Here is a 17,807-nt window from a genome sequence, read left to right on the forward strand (position 1 = left end):
TGAAATCTTTTTTTATAAAAACAGAAGTAGAGCTTTATAAACTCTTTAAAAAAGCTTTTCTCAACTAACAAATTTAACATTTAACTGAATAAATTTAGGAAAGGAGACCTGTTTCTCAAGTTAGTCATTCAGTATTACATGTATATTTTTTGATTTATCAATTTCTATAAATTCTAATAAGGACAGCTTAAGGCCATTATTTTTTTTGCAACCAAGAAAATAAAATTGAAATAAATAGAAGAAAAATGGAAAAGGTAGATAACTTTAAATACAGTCGGAAAAATGAAAGAACAGCCATAAACGATCAGATCAATCACTTATTTTGTATTTGCTGTCTTTTTCTATAAATAACAAACGTTTATTATAGAAAAAGACAGGAAATACAAAATAAGTGATTGATGTGATCGTTCATGGGTATTCTTTCATTTTTCCGACTGTATCTGGGATTTATCATGGAAAAAAGCGGTAGTAGATCAGATGTAGAAAAAAGAATAGTAAAGGCACAGCATAATATAGAAAATCTGAAACACACGTAATATTCGGGATACACGGGAAAATCAAAATATTTTACGGCTGTATATTAGAGTATATTATTGTATGGCGCAGAATCTTAGAGACAGGACGAGACAAACCTTTATAAATAAATCGTTGAACAAAATCCTTTAAAATATACTGACCGGAAAAAATAACAAAAGTAGATATATGGAGAAGAACAAAACAAGAGAAAAAAAACAGCCACGATTAAAAGAAGAAAATGAAAATGGATTGGACATACTCTTACACCAGTCAATGAGAGCAAGAACAGGTTATTACCTCCGAATTCTATCCTACTGCATGGATTTCAATGACATTTTAGGAATAGTCTGAAAATATCTCCTTATTCAAAGTCTTCCCTATGCTGATGTGTGCTTTTGTCTTGGGGGCGGTTCCCATCCCTTCTCGGGGGTGGAAAATTTTTTGGTTAAACAACTACGGAAGTTGCTAGAGAACCCAATTCTAAGCAAAAACTGTTCTATAATTTTTTTATTCGAAAACTCAATACTTTTTGAATTATTCGTGGTTGAAAAGTGGCCATTTTCATTGAAATATAACACCTTTTCAAACGGTTTTTTTCGAATAACTTAAAAAAATGCCTTTAACTAAAAAAATTATATAAAGCATTTTTGTAGCTCATAAAAAACAAAGAGATTCGTTTCTTCTTCAATCTTCTAGTTATAATACAAAAAGAGATATGGTAGGTAAAAAGAATTTGTTTTTTTGGTGCATGCTCAAATCAGTGTATTCAACTTGAAATAACAGAGAAACGGTCGATTTTAGGTGTATAATACTGCCAATACCTTTTATTGTGCTTGAAAAATTCTTTCAAATAAGCAATTTTAAGTGTCGATTACATTCAAACTAAGCGAGATATGCTGCAAAAAATTGATGACTAACGAACTTTAAGAAAAAAATTGAGAAGTATATTTAACCCCTCATCCACAAGAATTTAAATGCATTGTTTTCCTTCTACAATACATTTTACTGCAGTGTTATTTTTATGTTCCAAAAGTTGTGCGGGTTTAAAATGAATGGTTTAAAAAAAATAAGAGCAAATTATAGAACGCATATTTAAATTTTGTTAAAAATCTTACTTTTTCTCCATGTAACTTGAAAATGTTAAGAGATACTCTTATAAAAAATGAAATCAAATTGTTTATCTAGAAGAAACCTACATTTTTGTATGGCATCTTTTTTTTGGCATCTCTTATCATTTTCGAGTTACATGGAGAAATAGGAAGATTTTTTAAAAAATTTAAAAATGCGCTCAATAATTTGATCTCATTTTTTTCAAAAATCATTCATTTTAAACCCACCCAACTTTTTGAACATAAAAAGAACACCATAGTAAAATGTATTGTAGAAGGAAAACGATGAATTTATATTCTTGTGGATGAAGGGTTAAATACACTTCTCATTTTTATCTTAATTTACGTTAGTCATCAAATTTTTTACAGTTTCCCTCGCATAGTTTGAATGTAATCGACATTAATTATTGCTTATTTTAAAGGTTTTGTTAAGCACAACAAAAGTTATTAGAAGCATTATATACCTAAAATCGACCGTTTCTCTGTTATTTCAAATTAAATACACTGATTTGAGCATGCACCAAGAAAACAAGTTTTTCGCTTACCATATCTCTTTTTTTGTTATAACTATAAGATTCATAAAGGAAAGAATCTCTTTGTTATTTTATAAGATACAAAAATGTTTTATATATATTCTTTAGTTAGATGCATAGTTTTTAAGGTATTCGCAAAAAACCGTTTGAAAAGGTGTTATGTTTCAATGAAAATGGAAAATATTCAACCAGGAATAACTCAAAAAGAATTGAGTTTTCAAGTTTTCAAAAAAAAATTATAGAACAGTTTTTGCTTAGTATTAGGTTCTCTAGCAACTTCCGTAGTTATTTAAGCAAAAAATTTTCCACCCACGAGAAGGGGTGGGAACCGCCCCCAAGACAAGAGCACACATCGGCATAGGGTAGACTTTATTTCTTGGGCTATTCCCCACTTACTGTGGAAATATCACGTAAATCGCTATAGTAGGATGGAATTCGGAGCCATATACCCTCATTGACTGCCCTATCTAAGGAAGGACCAAAGTAACATAACCAGACAGGCACTCGAATACCAACCAGATGGAAAAAGAAGAATATGAAGACCCGATAACAGCAGGATAGGAACTGTAACAAGGGATTATGAAAAAATTGGCCTGAGATGGAGAGAAGTCAAACAGAGAGCGAGAAATAGAGAGGAATGGAAAATAATGGTAGAGGAAATTTCGAAAGAAGAAAACAGAAGAGGATGCACTGATTCAGCCAATCAGCCATCTTTCAGTTTTGGTTAAGAAAAGCAAGAGTGCCCAATACCACATAAGCAGAAAAGACAATAGAGAGAAGGCCTTTATTTTGAATTAGCCTGAATTTTGAAGGCCTTTAATATGAAGAAATTGAAATGGGTCAACTTGATAACAAGAATGATTTTGATCTTAAAGGTCAAGTGCTTACGCAGAATTTATTTTTATATTGGGAAGTAAGGACGGTAGTATTTAAGGTTCTTTCCAATGTTAAGCAGCTAAGGGAGAGTAAAACATCTTTACTGAACAACACCTAGCTTATTCTGATCTTTATTTCTGTAATTTTCAACAATCAAATTGTGTTTTAGCAATTAAGTACTGGCTGCTGAGGTATCATCCTTAGCTCAAGAATTAGTTCACTTAATATTTCCAAAAATAATTTTATACTTTCTTACTCGATATTACAAAATCTTGACCAAATTTAATATTAAATGATATTTAATATTAATTAATTTTCTAATACATCTAACTTTAGTCATTTCTCTCATTAGTCTACACTTTGCGTTCTGTTGAACACAAAGCCCATTTGTGTTCTGTTGTACGTTTGTTAAAGGTTCTAACAGTTTGACCGATGTAAGTTTTTGGGCAGTCGCCACGGAAAGGCAAAGTGTGCATTATTGACTATGAGCTCTGTGTTCAAGAGCCACGACATCACTCTAAAAACAAAAATAAGGCTCCTTAAATGTTACGTGTACTCAGTGCTTCTATACGGAGTAGAAAAGTGGACATTGAAGGCGGAAACTCTATCGAAACTTTAAGCTTTTGAGCTATGGTTGTACAGAAGGATCCTGAAGATACCATGGACAGACAAAGTCACCAATGAAGAAGTACTACGGAGGATGAACACAACCTCAGATTTAGTCAACATCCTGAAGGGCCGTGAGCTGCAGTACTTAGGGCATATAATGAGAAATCAAGGCAGATACGAGCTACTCCAGTGCATTTTACAAGGTAAAATTGAACAAAAAATGGCCCCAGGACGATGGCCCCCCTGGCTTGCTAACCTGAGAGCATGGTATAGAAAGACCTCAACACAACTACTCCGTATAGCAACTAACAAAGTCATCATAGCCAGAATGATCGCCAACGTTCGGAACGAACAGGCACCCTAAGAAGAAGAAGAAGAAGCCACATGTAAGTTTGTATACACCAATGTGTAAGTGCTTTTTCTTTTGGCTAATAGTCCAGTGACTCATATTTTTTTGCAGAAATTGCTTGAAAGTAACTCATATAATAATAACTGAGTTATCCTCCCACTCAAAATGGTCCGGAACATTGTTTAAATAACCAAAATGTCAAAAAATGAAGAAAAAATTCGATTTTTTTCTTGGTTTTTTTATTATAACTTTAAAAGTATTTATTTCCGAGAAAAGATGCACTAGCATAAAACTTGCGTAATTAAATTTCCTACAAGATAGGATTGCTAAAGATTTTAAAAATTGCCACCCTTGTTGCAAAATAGCAGTAATTGCCAAAATTCCATAAAAGAACAAGTACTCGCATTTTACGTTTTTCAACAGTTTATGCTACACTTAGAACTTTACATTTTACCCAGAAAAACATTATGATATAGTCAAACAATACTGTAAATTTCTTTAATATTGGTTTAATATACTGCGAGGAATAACTTACGGATATAGAAAATTACATAGTTTGTCTTGAAAAGAGTAGCGGATTCCGCTAATTTTTTTAAGTATCTAACCTACTATTTTAGATTTGTCTTAATTATTTACACAGTTGTGCAAATGTTTAGTCAAACTTCTTTTTTGTAGTTATACCGGGTGGAAGAAAATAAATGTCTCTCTTATGTTAAGTTTGAGACATCCTGTAGGGAGGACGAGGTACAAATATGAGTACACATGGGAATCGTATTGTAGTCATATGTTTTATGAACATTTTGTTTTTTGAATGTCCCTGATATCTTTATAAAAAAAAAGAAAATGGACGTAGTTTTGTAGTTTAATATGTGTTTTAACCGAAACAAAAGTTTGAGACACCCTGTAGGGAGGAAAAGCTACAAAGGATGGTAGCATCGATATTATATTGTAGTGCCATATTTTGCGAATATTTTATTTTTTTGATTTATATGATATCTTTAATAACCAAGAATCTAGACGGTTTTTCTCTTTGATATGTGTTTTAGCTGACGACATGCGATACGTAAGGAGGCTATGTCTTAGCAAAGCACTAAAATAAAATTATTTTCTATGTATAGTGCGAAAGCAAAAGAGTGTCCAAAGAAAAAAATCTGTGGGATGTACCTCTCGCTATTTAAAGAGCCTCGACGTAGACAACAAATCCGTACTTACCCTCAAGGAAATTCCACCCCAAAACATCACAAGACCTCCATTAAACAATCTCGTCTCTCTTATGTTGTGCTGTGCATATCGCTTACCTGGTCGACAAATAACTCATACAGGTGTCGGTAAGAACTCTTTACGTTATGTGCCTTTCTGTTTTTACAGTTTTGTTAAATGTTATTATTTATTGTTAATTTAGTTTTGTTCCAGTTGAAACACATGTTAACACGTTGACGTACAGAACGTCTATAGACGTCGTATTTCCTTTGATGTAATGTGACACAACCTCTAAAGACGTTGCAATTTTCCCTATTCTACTTTGCAAAATACATATAGGGTTACAACACTTGCTTATACATTTGACGCACTGTTCGTCAACGTGTTAAAGAGTAATATCCCCTTTTTCCTTTGTTTCTATAGATATCAGTTTCATTCAAAAAACAAAATCTTCACAAAACATAAAACTACAATACGATTTCGATATATACTAACATTTGTACCTCTCCTCCATACATGCTGCCTCAAACTTAACACAGAAAAATATTTCTTTTCTTCCACCCGCTATAACTACAAAAAAGAAGTTTAAGTAAACCTTTGCACAGCTCTGTAGAGACTAAAGAAAATTCTAAAATAATAAAAAAAAATAGCGGAATTCGTTAATTCTTTCACGAAAATATCAACTATGAAATTGAGCATAATTTTCTATATCCCTAACTTATACCTCGCAGTGTAGATTTGGAAAAAATAATTTTGCAATACAGCTTTCGCAAAAAAATGCAATTTTTTAAATATTTGCAGGACTGAAAATAAAGCAGATAGCAAGTTGAATTTTTTTACATATAGAAGAACATTTTACCTTTTATTTTTTTTTATTTATTAAGCGCAACAGGCCTTGTAGGCTTAGGGCTAAAATGTTTACATTTCTGATTACATAAATAATATAATAAATAACTTAGTATAACTTACATAACTTATAAAACTTGTAAATTTTATTTAAATACACTTCAGTCTTTTTATACACTCCTTCACCACCTCTCTCCATCTCCTTCTGTCCACTACTAGTTCTTTCCATCTCTCAATGTTATTTTTCTTTAAGTCTTCATATACACTGTCCTTCCATCTTTTCCTTGGCCTGCCTTTCCTCCACTTTGGTATTGGTCTTCGCGAGAGTACCATTTTTGGCATTCGTTTACTTCCCATTCTCTCTATGTGCCCCAAGTATCGTATTCTCTGTGCTTTGATCGTCGTCGTAATCGTTGGCTCTTGACATAGTTCTTCCAATTCTTTATTGGTCCTTCTTCTCCACTGACCTTCTATTTTCACACCTCCATATATTGCTCTTTGCATTTTTCTCTCCCATCTTTCTAATAGGTCTGTTTCTGACTTTTTGAGCACCCATGTTTCACTTGCGTATGTTACTGTAGGTCTGATAACAGTCTTATAAATTCTTATTTTTGTTTTTCTTGATACGTATTTGGATTTCAATAATGTGTGTAATGCTCCATATTTTTCATTTCCTTTAGCTATTCTTGCCTTTATCTCCCCTTTTTCATGACCATTTTCATCTATTTTGGCCCCAGGTAAATTATTTCTTTGGGTCTTTTGAACGAGTATGTTTTTTCTCCATCTATTTGTACTATGATATTATTCTCTTTTTCTTTTTGGATCTCTCCCATTATCATATACTTTGTCTTTTCTTCATTTATTTTAAGTCCGATTTTTTTGGCTTCCGTTATTATGTTTTTCATTAACTTTTGTAGTTCTTTTTTGCTTGTTGCTAATAGCGTCAGATCATCTGCAAATGCTATGCATTGGTGGCCGTTTTTAAATATTGTTTCTTGCATGTTTATTCTGCTTTTCCTGATTATTCCTTCCAATGTTAGATTGAATGCCATTGTTGATAGTGGGTCTCCTTGTCGTAATCCTTCCTTGGTTTCAAACTTTTTGGATGTATACCCTTTCCAAGCTATTTCGTTTGTTGTGTTTTCCATCGTCATCTTTATCATCCTAAAAATTTTACTTGGTATCCCCAGTTCTTTCATCAGTTCGTACATCTGCTGTCTATTTACTGTGTCGTAAGCCTGCTTAAAATCTATGAACAAAACATATAGTACTGTTTTATGCTCGTAACAGGTAGTCTGTATTTCTTTTAAGGCAAATATTTCGTCAGTCGTTGATCTGTTGTTTCTAAAACCTGCCTGGTATTCCACCAGTATTTTTTCCCAATAATGACTTGGCCTTTTCCTTATACTTTGTGCCAAGATTTTGGAAACTATTTCTAATAGTGCGATACCTCTGTAGTTTTCACATAGCATTCTATCACCTTTTTTATGTATAGGGCATATTCTTGCTATGGTCCACTCTTCTGGCATTTTTTCTACTTCCCATATGCTTTTTATCAGGTCATATATATCTTTCTGTAGTCTTTTCCCTCCTGATTTTATCATTTCGGCCGACATTTCTGTTATTCCTGGGCTTTTGTTATTTTTCAAGCTCTTTATTTCGTTCTGTATTTCTTGTTCTGTGGGTATTTCTATTGCTATCTGATCATCTTCAATTTCATGGCTTGTTTCCTTTTGTACTTCGCTCTTATTTAGCAGTTCTGTGAAATAGTTTTGCCAGTTTTCCGTTATTTTTTCGTGCTCATTTAGCAACATCACTTTATCATCTCTCATATATGGGTTGTTTTTTTGATATCCTCTTTCCATTTTTTTTGCTTCCTGGTAGAATGATCCTCTTTCTTTTTTTTTAATTATTCTTCTATTTCTTTCAGTTTGTTCTCATTGTATTTTCTCTTTTTGCTTCTACATTTTCTTTTCATGATTTTTCTCAATTCTCTGTATTCTTCTCTAGTGCTTTCTTCGTCATTTGTGAGATTTTTGAGTCTTACTTTTCTTATTGCTTCTGCTACTTCTTGACATTCTTCATCATACCAATCTTTTGTTTTGTGTTTTCTTTTGGTTTTCGCTAAGATTGCTTTACTTGTGTTCAAGATTGCTTCTTTGATATTTTGCCATTGTTTGTCTGGGCTTGACGTTTCTTGTTTTCTGATTAGTCTGTTGGTTATTCCCTGTTCATACTTCTTCTGTGTGTTGTTATCTTTTAGTAGTCCTATGTTGAATTGTTTTCCAATTTTTTCCGTTGTTTTATTGTTTCGCTTTATGTTATGCACTATTTTGTATTCTGCTCTCACCAAGTACTGGTCAGAGTTACAGTCCGCCCCTCTCATGCTCTTTACATTTATTACATTGTTTGCAGGCTTCTTCTCTATTAAAATATGGTCTATCTGATTTACTGTCTTCTTATCAGGGGAAATTCACGTTCCTTTATATATATCTTTTCGGCGTAATTGTGTGCTTCTTATCACCATTTGCCTTTCTGTTGCAAAGCCTATTATTCTTAGGCCATTATCGTTCGACACCTCATGCTTACTATATTTCCCTATTATGTGTTCGTATATATTCTCTCTTCCGACTTTGGCGTTGTAGTCTCCCATTATTATTTTGATGTCAAACCCTGGTAATTTATCATATTCTCTTTCCAATTGCTCGTAGAATTCGTCTTTTTCTTCTTCTGTGTCATCTTCAATCGATGCGTGTACATTTATTATACTTATGTTTCGTTTGTCCCCTTTTAATCTTATTGTGCATAATCTATCTGATATTGGTTGGAATGCCATTACTCTTTCCTTCCATTTTCGCTGTATTATAAAACATGTTCCTAACCTTCTGGTTTCTCCCCCGCTTTTAAAAAATACCACGTCTTCTATTTCTACTATTTCGGTCTCCAATTTTTTTGTCTCTTGTAAAGCTATTATTTCTACATTATATCTTTTAATTTCTCTAATTAATTCTTTGAGTTTCCCTGTTTCGTATGTGCCTCTTACATTCCATGTACCCAAGTTGACTTTAGTTTTCTTTTTGTTATCTTTTAGTTTCCGTCTTATTTATCTCTGTTGCAAACTGTATCTTGTCATTTTTCGGCTTTTCTTTTTTATTGCTGTCTTGATTTGTTTTATTTCCATAGTTCGTAATCCTCTTCTTTGCATTTTTCGTCGTACTTTGTTTCCTTTCATTGCTATTGCTTAGTTTTTTGCTTTGGTCTCTACCACCGACGTTTGGTTCATTCCATCCCAGCGCCATATTTCATGATCAGCATATATTATCTTATACCCTACTTTCACTTTCCTCCCTTCCTTTCTTAGTTCTTCCGCTTTTTGTCTGACACGTTTCTGTACAATTCTGTCATTCTTTGATAGGTCATCGTTGATATAAACTGGAACTTCTTCTCGATTTCTCAATTTGATTTTGTTTCGCATGATTTTTCTTTTATCTTCTTCCTTTTCAAGCTCAACCAAACAAACTTTTTCTCCTAACTTCAGAGCCTTCTGTATTTGTACATCTACCTCTAATTCTGTCTGCATAAAATTTTTCATTGCATGTTTTATGATATCTGGGCCATTTGTATCTATGTTTAAACCCTGTATAATTATATTTTTCCGCCTTTTTTGATTTTCTAAACTTTCAAGCCGTTCTTCTATTTGATAAACTGCCTGTTTTAGTTTCATGTTTTCTGCTCTTAATGTTGTATTCTCCTGGCGTAGCTCTCTTATTTCATCTCTATATTCTTTCTGCTCTCTACGCATCTCGCTAAGTTCTCTTGATTGTTCCTCGATTTTTAAACTTACTCCTGCCATCATTTCCATAATTTTTTGTACATTCTCCTCCATTTTCTCCTTTCTGTAGGAGAGAGATCTGCTTATTTTTCGACTTTTGTTAAAAGGACGTTCCAATTCTTCCTCTTTTCTCTTCTTGTCGTTTTCGTCTGTCGTGGTACCGTCACTTTCTATTCGAAATAGCTCTTCGTATTTTTTATCTTCTCTGCTCATTACAACTGGTTCGTTTTACTGCGTTAAAGGTCTCGTTCGGACTATCTCCACGGAAACTTAACCTTTCTCAGTGTAACGTCTCACTTTTTTTCTTTGATAAAATTATATTGAGCAGTATATACTATTTCGCTCCTCCCTAGTTACAGGACTTCCATGTCGACTTGGCAACACCGCGTTCCAATCGAACAAGAATCCACTTCGAATATCGTAATATCGATGACGTTTTATTTGTTTATGTGTTAGGCTTACCTTTGATTTTTGCCAATTAGGAGCACAATTTCAATATTTAATTTATTATTTTTCGTTCTGCGCGAAGATTACTCACTTAACTTCACACGTTATGCGTTTGCTGTAATTGATTTACTCTGCATTTCGCGAAAAACGGGTTTAATGCAGGAGCAAAATACAATTAATATTTACACACTTAGCGCAACGTTGCCACCTTAGCGCAACGTTGCCACCCTTTTATTTGAAATTAGCAAATCGGCTAATTAGCACGGCGTCAGGAAATTTTTAAACATTAATTTTTAGTGTTACGCGCAGGACAGCGGATATATTGACTCTGATTGGGCATTACAATGACCTTTCAAAAATTACTGATTATTGCGGCTGTGGACAAACAAATGTGTTGTTAAAACGTTGACGAACAGAACGTCTATATAAGTCTAATTGCCATTAAGAGGAAACAGTAGCGATCAACAGGTAGCGAAAACACGTTCCAAGATTGCGGCTGTAATTTCGAATATTTTTGCGAGAGATTTTGCGAGATATAATGGCGGTATAGAGCCCAATTTGAAAAATATATTAATATGTGAAAATTACTCTGTAATTAAATATATATATATATATATATATATATATATATATATATATATATATATATATATATATATATATATATATTCGGGTTCAAAACGTCCTCCGACGTTGTCCGATGCCTTGTTGCCAATATCTTCTATCATTGCAGTTTTCATCTTCTAATCCTCGTACACTCATTGATCGTCTTACTCCCTCTATCCATGTCGTTCTTGGCCTTCCTCTTTTTCTGTTTTCTGTAGGTATCCATTTCATAATATTCTTTGGCAGTCTTTCCTCCCCCATTCTCTGAACATGTCCGTACCACGTTAATTGTTTCTTCTCAATGCATTCTACAACCGTTTCCTGTTAATTCATTCTTCGCTTTACTTCCTCATTTCTAACCCGGTCCAATCTCGATGTTCTACTTGCTCTTCTTAGGGCGTCCATCTTAGTTGTTTCTATTTTTCGTTTTTGGTGTTCCTTTATTCTCCATGTTTCGGATCCGTATACCAATGTGCTCTTAATCAGTAATTGTAATTGTAATTAAATACAATATTAAAAAAACGAGCCTGTACCGCCATTAAGAAGAACAAAAAAATACAATTTCTTCAAATCAATTTTTTATCCGATGCCTAGATTTTGTGTCATTTTGGAACCACTAATAAAATAAAAAATTTTAGTAGTTCGAAAATGACACAAAATCTAGGCATCGGATAAAAAAAATTATTTGAAGAAAGTGTATTTTTTTGTTCTTCTTAATGGCGGTACAGGCTCGTTTTTTTAATATTTTATTTAATTACAGAGTAATTTCCACATATTAATATATTTTTCAAATTGGGCTCTGTACCGCCATTCTTTATTATATTACGAATACGTGTGCCAAATATCTCGAAAAATATTCAAAATTACAGCCGCAATCTTGGAACGCGTTTTCGCTACCTGTTGATCGCTACTGTTTCCTCTTAAAGAAAAGCGTGGGGCGAAAACCGTTTATTCGATGAAGACGCGCCACGCTTTTCTTTAACGAATGTGTTAGATTTTTCAATTTTTTTTATTTTTTGCTTGTCAGTTGATTTTTTATAATATTTTTAATTTTAGGCACTCGTAGCTAAAGAAAAGCGTTTCTCAAAAAATGTTTTTTCATATTTTTTTATTTTGATTAATGTATTAGGCTCCTTCGTTTTTAGCTTCAAATATCTCGAAAACTATCATTACTATGGCTTTATCGTTACGAATAAACAGTATGTTTTTTACATAGAAAGTATTGGAGAATCAAAAAATTGCAAATAAAATAGCAATTCCGCCAGTGACGTAGAATTTGGGAAGGGTCAACCATTCACGGTCGCCCGCCGTACGCCTCTGGTAGTAGCCAGAAACGTGTGTTTAACATAATTTAGTAGATTGTACAATACTAGCACCACTCACCAAATTTCGTGTTGTTGTCCCATGCCTGTCAGGAAATATTTAAAAATAAATAAAATAAAAGTTTAACTTTGGCACCCAGTGTTTAATTTATTATCAACTTTTGTACTAAGGTAAGTTAGCTTAAATCGACCTATTTTAACCTCAGAAATCTAAAATTAAGCTATGGCTCATTCTTTACCAAACACCCTGTATTTTATAACAGACAAACAAAATATCTATTACTATATTATGTTGTTAATATTTTTAGGTGTATATGATTTTGGAAATGGTGGCTCAGACTTTGAGGATTTTCTTCATGTAGAAGAATTTCTGAAATTCGCGAAAGAGGAGGATCTCTTTGCTCTTATTCGACCAGGTCCGTACATATTCTCAGAATGGGAATTTGGAGGATTACCTAGCTGGATACTAAGAAACACTTCATCAGTGAGAAACTCCAAAGATCAAAATTACTTAAGTTACGTTAAGAGATATTTTAACATTTTGTTACCATTATTAGCTCTTTTACAATTTCAAATGGGAGGCCCAATTATCGGATTTCAAATTGAAAATGAATATGGAAATACTGGAAATGGTGATGTTGAATACCTAAAATACATTCAACAAATTTTTGAAGACAATAATCTCATTGAATTGTACTTTACTTCTGATTCACGTAGTGTAAATGGACGCGGTGCTATTCCGGGTATTTTACAAACTGCCAATTTTAATTCTAATCCAAAGTGGCAACTAGACAAGCTTAACCAATTACAACATAACAAACCCACTATGACTATGGAGTTTTATACAGGCTGGTTCGATCATTGGTTGGAAGATCATACACTAAGCTCTCAACAATTTAAAAGTCTTCTAGAAGAAATTTTAGATTATCCTTCTTATTAATTATTATATAATATTTTATTATTATATATTAATATATTTTTCAAATTGGGCTCTGTACCGACATTCTTTATTATATTACGAATACGTGTGCCAAATATCTCGAAAAAAATATTCGAAATTACAGCCGCAATCTTGGAACGCGTTTTTGCTACCTGTTGATCGCTACTGTATCACCTTAACGTAATGTGGCAAAAAAAAAATCAATGACATCCAACAAAACCTAGAAGATGCTCTTTCTTTAGACCAAGTAGATAGTGACCCTGAGAGGACATCTATCTCAAAGATAAGCTAATCGAGGCTGCAAAAGACTGTGAGACAGCGGTTTCCACTGGCCGTAAGCCATGGATATCCGATAATACGTGGACTGTGATTCAACGCAGAAAAGAAGATAAAACTAGATACGGAACACACGATGAATACAGAGCGTTATCGAGAGAAATCAGAAAACAGTGCCGCAAAGATAAAGCTGATTACATCTCTCAAATATGCAGAGAGATAGAGGAACATAGCTGTCGAAATGAACCGAGGGACTTATTCCAGAAGATCAAACTCCTTACCAGAGAATTTAAACCTCAAACGTGGTCTGTAATAGATAAGGAAGGTAATTTAAAGACCGATACTGATGAAATATTGGAAACATGGCGAAACTACTGTGGCGAGCTATATAAAAATAACGAGGTATCATCAGAAAATCAGTGGCCTTCTGACTACCCTAGAGAACCTACTGTCTTACTCGCTGAAGTCAAAGATGCAATTAAATCACTAAAGAGAAATAAATCCCCAGGCATTGATTCAATACCATATGAAATACTACAGTTACTAGGTGACAAAGGATTACACATCATCCATTCTATCTGTGTCGCTGTTTGGAATTCAGGAAAATGGCCATCTGATTGGTGTACCTCAATTTATATCCAACTACACAAAAAAGGAACTACTACCAGATGTGAAAACTAACGCACACTGTCACTAATAACACATGCTAGTAAAATCTTGTTGCATATCATCAAAAACAGATTAAAAACCTATCTACATTACCAAATACCTCAGAAACAAGCAGGATTTGTAAAGGGTAAAGGTACAAGGGAACAAATCCTGAACCTGAGACAACTCATTGAAAAGTCTAGAGAATTTCAAATACCTATGATTATATGCTTCGTTGACTACCAAAAGGCATTTCATTGTTTAAGCTGGATAAATCTGTGGTCAATAATAGAAATAGGCACACCAATGCACCTGGTGACACTTATTAAAAATCTGTACCAGTCTAATGTAGCGACAGTACGACTAGATCAGAAGTTCTCAAACCAATTCAAGAGCGAGAGAGGTGTTAGACAAGAATGCGTGTTGTCACCTGACTTATTTATCATTTGTGGTGAACATGCCATGAGGATGGTTTTAGAATGATGGGCCGGTGGAGTAACAGTAGCTGGTAAGAAAATCTCCAATTTAAGATTTGCTGATGACACTACACTTATAGCAGCAAATGAGCAAGAAATGTTTGATCCTTTGCGAAGAGTTGAGTACGAAAGCAATAAAGTTGGTCGACAGATTTGACACTATTCAACTGACTAACATATTACAGGAATACCAGATAGTAAACACCTTTGTCTATTTCGGATCTAGTATAACTAACGATGGTAACTGTGAAGCAGAAGTTCGGAGACGTATTGGTATGGAAAAAAATGCGATGAGTCGCCTAACTAAAGTTTGGAAAGACAGATCTATTTTTCAAAATATCAAGATAAGACTGGTGAATGACCTTGTATTCTCCATATTTCTATACGGAGCAGAGACTTGGACTCTTCGCGCATGCGAGCGCCAAAAAATTGATGCCTTTGAGATGTGGTGCTGGAGAAGAATGCTGCGCATACCTTGGACAGCTCATAGGACAAACGTTTCCATTCTAAATCAACTCAATATTAAAAAAAGGCTGTTCACAATATGTCTGCCACGAATTCAGCAATTCTTTGGTCACGTGGTTGGCAGAGGTGACGACAGTTTGGAGAGATCAATTGTTTCTGCAAACGTTCCGGGGAGAAGATCAAGAGGACGATCACCAACTAGATGGTCTGACCAAATAAAGCATTCAGCTGGAAACTCATTCTGCGAAGCTCTTAGAGCAGCTGAAGATAGAAACCAATGGAGAAACATTGTTAGGAATATTGGAAAATATCACGATCCTCAGTAATGGGGAAACGACAGGAGAGAGATAATGTGGCACAACGTATGTAGACGTTGCATTTTCCATATTCTACTTTGCAAAATACATATAGTGTCACAACACTTGCTTACACATTTGACGCACTATCCGTCAACGTATTAATAATTGGTAAGTTGGTGTTTTAGTTTTTATTGTTGTGAGAACAGAGACAAAATGAAATTTATACTTGTAGTGACTTTTTAAATAGTTTTTAAAAGCCGCTAAACAGGTACTTAAGTGTAAATATTTTAGTAGTGTAATGAAAAATTATACACATATTCTATTGTAAAATGTAAAATGTTCGATTTACACAATTTGATTTCCAACAAAATTTCTACCAATCTTTATCATATAATATATTATTTTCTTACTCTATGTTTCGTTGTATTTTAATATTGTCATTCCACAAAAATCAAACTTACTTACTTACTTAGTCCTAACCTTTCTATCTTTAGGTGTAAGGCTGGTGGAGTTGAGTTTGGAATTGTAGTCTCCATGCTTTCCGATATCTTGAGTTAGGTTTGCTACAATTTCCAATGTCAATCCCTTCTTCTCGGCTTCTTTCCTGATTTCATCTACCACCATAACTGTTGGTCTTCCTCTTTTGATTTTCCCCTGGACTCTCATTTCGAACACTCTTGTTCGACATTCTACACACGTGCCCGAACCATCTAAGTTGTCCCTCTACTATTTTTTCTTTGATTGGTTCTAGTTTTATGTTTTTTCTGATTGTTTCGTTTCGTATTTTGTCTGTCCTTTTTCTGTTTACTATTTTCTTCAGGAACCTCATTTCCATAGCATTTACTCTGGAATTTTGTCTCCCCGTCAATGTCCATGTCTCGCTGCTATACATGACTCTTGGTCTAACTACTGATCTCTTTTTTTCCTAAAAAATGTTGTTTCCATAGAGTTAAATAAGCTTCCTGTTCGTCCCATCCTCTCGTTTATTTCCATGTCTTGTTTAGCATTTGATTCGATTATTACTCCTAGGTATTTAAAATGTTCCACTTGTTCTAGTTGTTTCCCGTCGAATTCGATTGCGTGTGTCTTCCTCGTATTTGAAATTGTCATTGTTTTTGTTTTCTCTGTATTAATTTTCACATTTATGTTTGATAGTTCCTCTTCTAGGATTTCAAGATTTTTCTGTAAGTCTTCTCTGTTTTCTGCCATCAATACCATGTCGTCTGCAAATAGGAGCTCCGATATTTGAGTCCGTTTCATTTGCCAGTATCCTAATCTTTGTTTTCTCATTCATCTCTTGGTTTTCTTTATCGCTTCATCCAGTACCACTGAAAATAGCAGTGGACTCAGCACGCATCCCTGTTTGACGCCTTGACTTGTAGTAAACTCTCTGGATTCCTCGTTATTGGTTCTTATTGTATTTGTATTATTTTTGTACATGCCCTTTATTACTTCTATTATGTGTCTGTCGGCTCCCCTTTCTTTTAGTGTGTTCCATACGTCCTTTCTTCGTATTCTGTCAAACGCCTTTTCCAGGTCAATGAAGCACATTATGTTCTATTCTTCTTAATTACGCATTAAAATCGGTATATCATTTATATCATTTATAAAACAGAACCTGCCAATATTCAGGAATTAAAAAATATAATTACCCCAGAGATAAGAAGAATTGAACAATACCGCATGGTGCAAACTGGATTGCAAAGTTTTAAAGGTTGCATGGCTTGTTGTATTGGAGTAAACGGAAAACATTTTAAGCATTTGTTGTTAGCGAATTTACTTTATGATTTCTAAAGTGTCCTATTTTTGTTTACCACTTAAATGCGTACCTTCTTTTAACACTACACAAATATCTAAAGATATGTCTTCAGTTGTTGCATGTTGTATACGTCATCATTTGAATAAACCTTTCCTTCTACTACACCAATTTCATTAAACTATTTTACTAAAGACTTTCATACTTATAACTGATATCGTACTTACTTTATCTTGAGCACTTAAGTCCATTTTCTCGCGTACCCCATTATTTAATACAACTCCCTTCCAATAAAGAAGTAAGTGTACACATGCTGCTCTTCTTTCTTGTGCACTGAAGCTTTTAGTTTGCTCTAGTTGACACGCAGAATGTAAGACCGTTTCATTTAGACCATTTTTCTTATTGGGGTTACCACCCAAATCGTTTAAAAAGGTGCGAAGTAGATGTTTCATACCTGAAAAAAAAAACAAAACAATATTATACAACAGAAAATAATATACAGTTGATCACAAACCCTTTTTTCAGTGTGTCATTAATGTTGACGTCATATAAGGTTTTAAAGGATGTCGCGAATCTCCGCATGGCATTTTAGTTCAACCTGACAGTTGTCAGAATATTTATATTTTTGTTTATATTTATAAATATCAATATTTTATATAAATGTTTGCCAGAATATTAATATTGAAAATATGTTTAGAAATA

General features: G+C 33.8%; 1 protein-coding gene across 1 annotated transcript in view; it reads right to left on the reverse strand.

Moving 5' to 3' along the window:
- The window catches only part of LOC114339207 (ankyrin repeat and IBR domain-containing protein 1-like), a 202,730-nt gene that overhangs the window by 173,125 nt on the left and 11,798 nt on the right, over positions 1 to 17,807 (reverse strand). The window contains exon 2 of the mRNA XM_050649788.1: positions 17,333 to 17,559. Within this exon, the coding sequence (XP_050505745.1) occupies positions 17,333 to 17,559 (227 nt within the window). The remainder of the gene's footprint in view (positions 1 to 17,332; positions 17,560 to 17,807) is intronic.

This window comes from Diabrotica virgifera, chromosome 4 (assembly GCF_917563875.1).
Source record: "Diabrotica virgifera virgifera chromosome 4, PGI_DIABVI_V3a".
Classification (NCBI taxonomy): Eukaryota; Metazoa; Arthropoda; class Insecta; order Coleoptera; family Chrysomelidae; genus Diabrotica; species Diabrotica virgifera.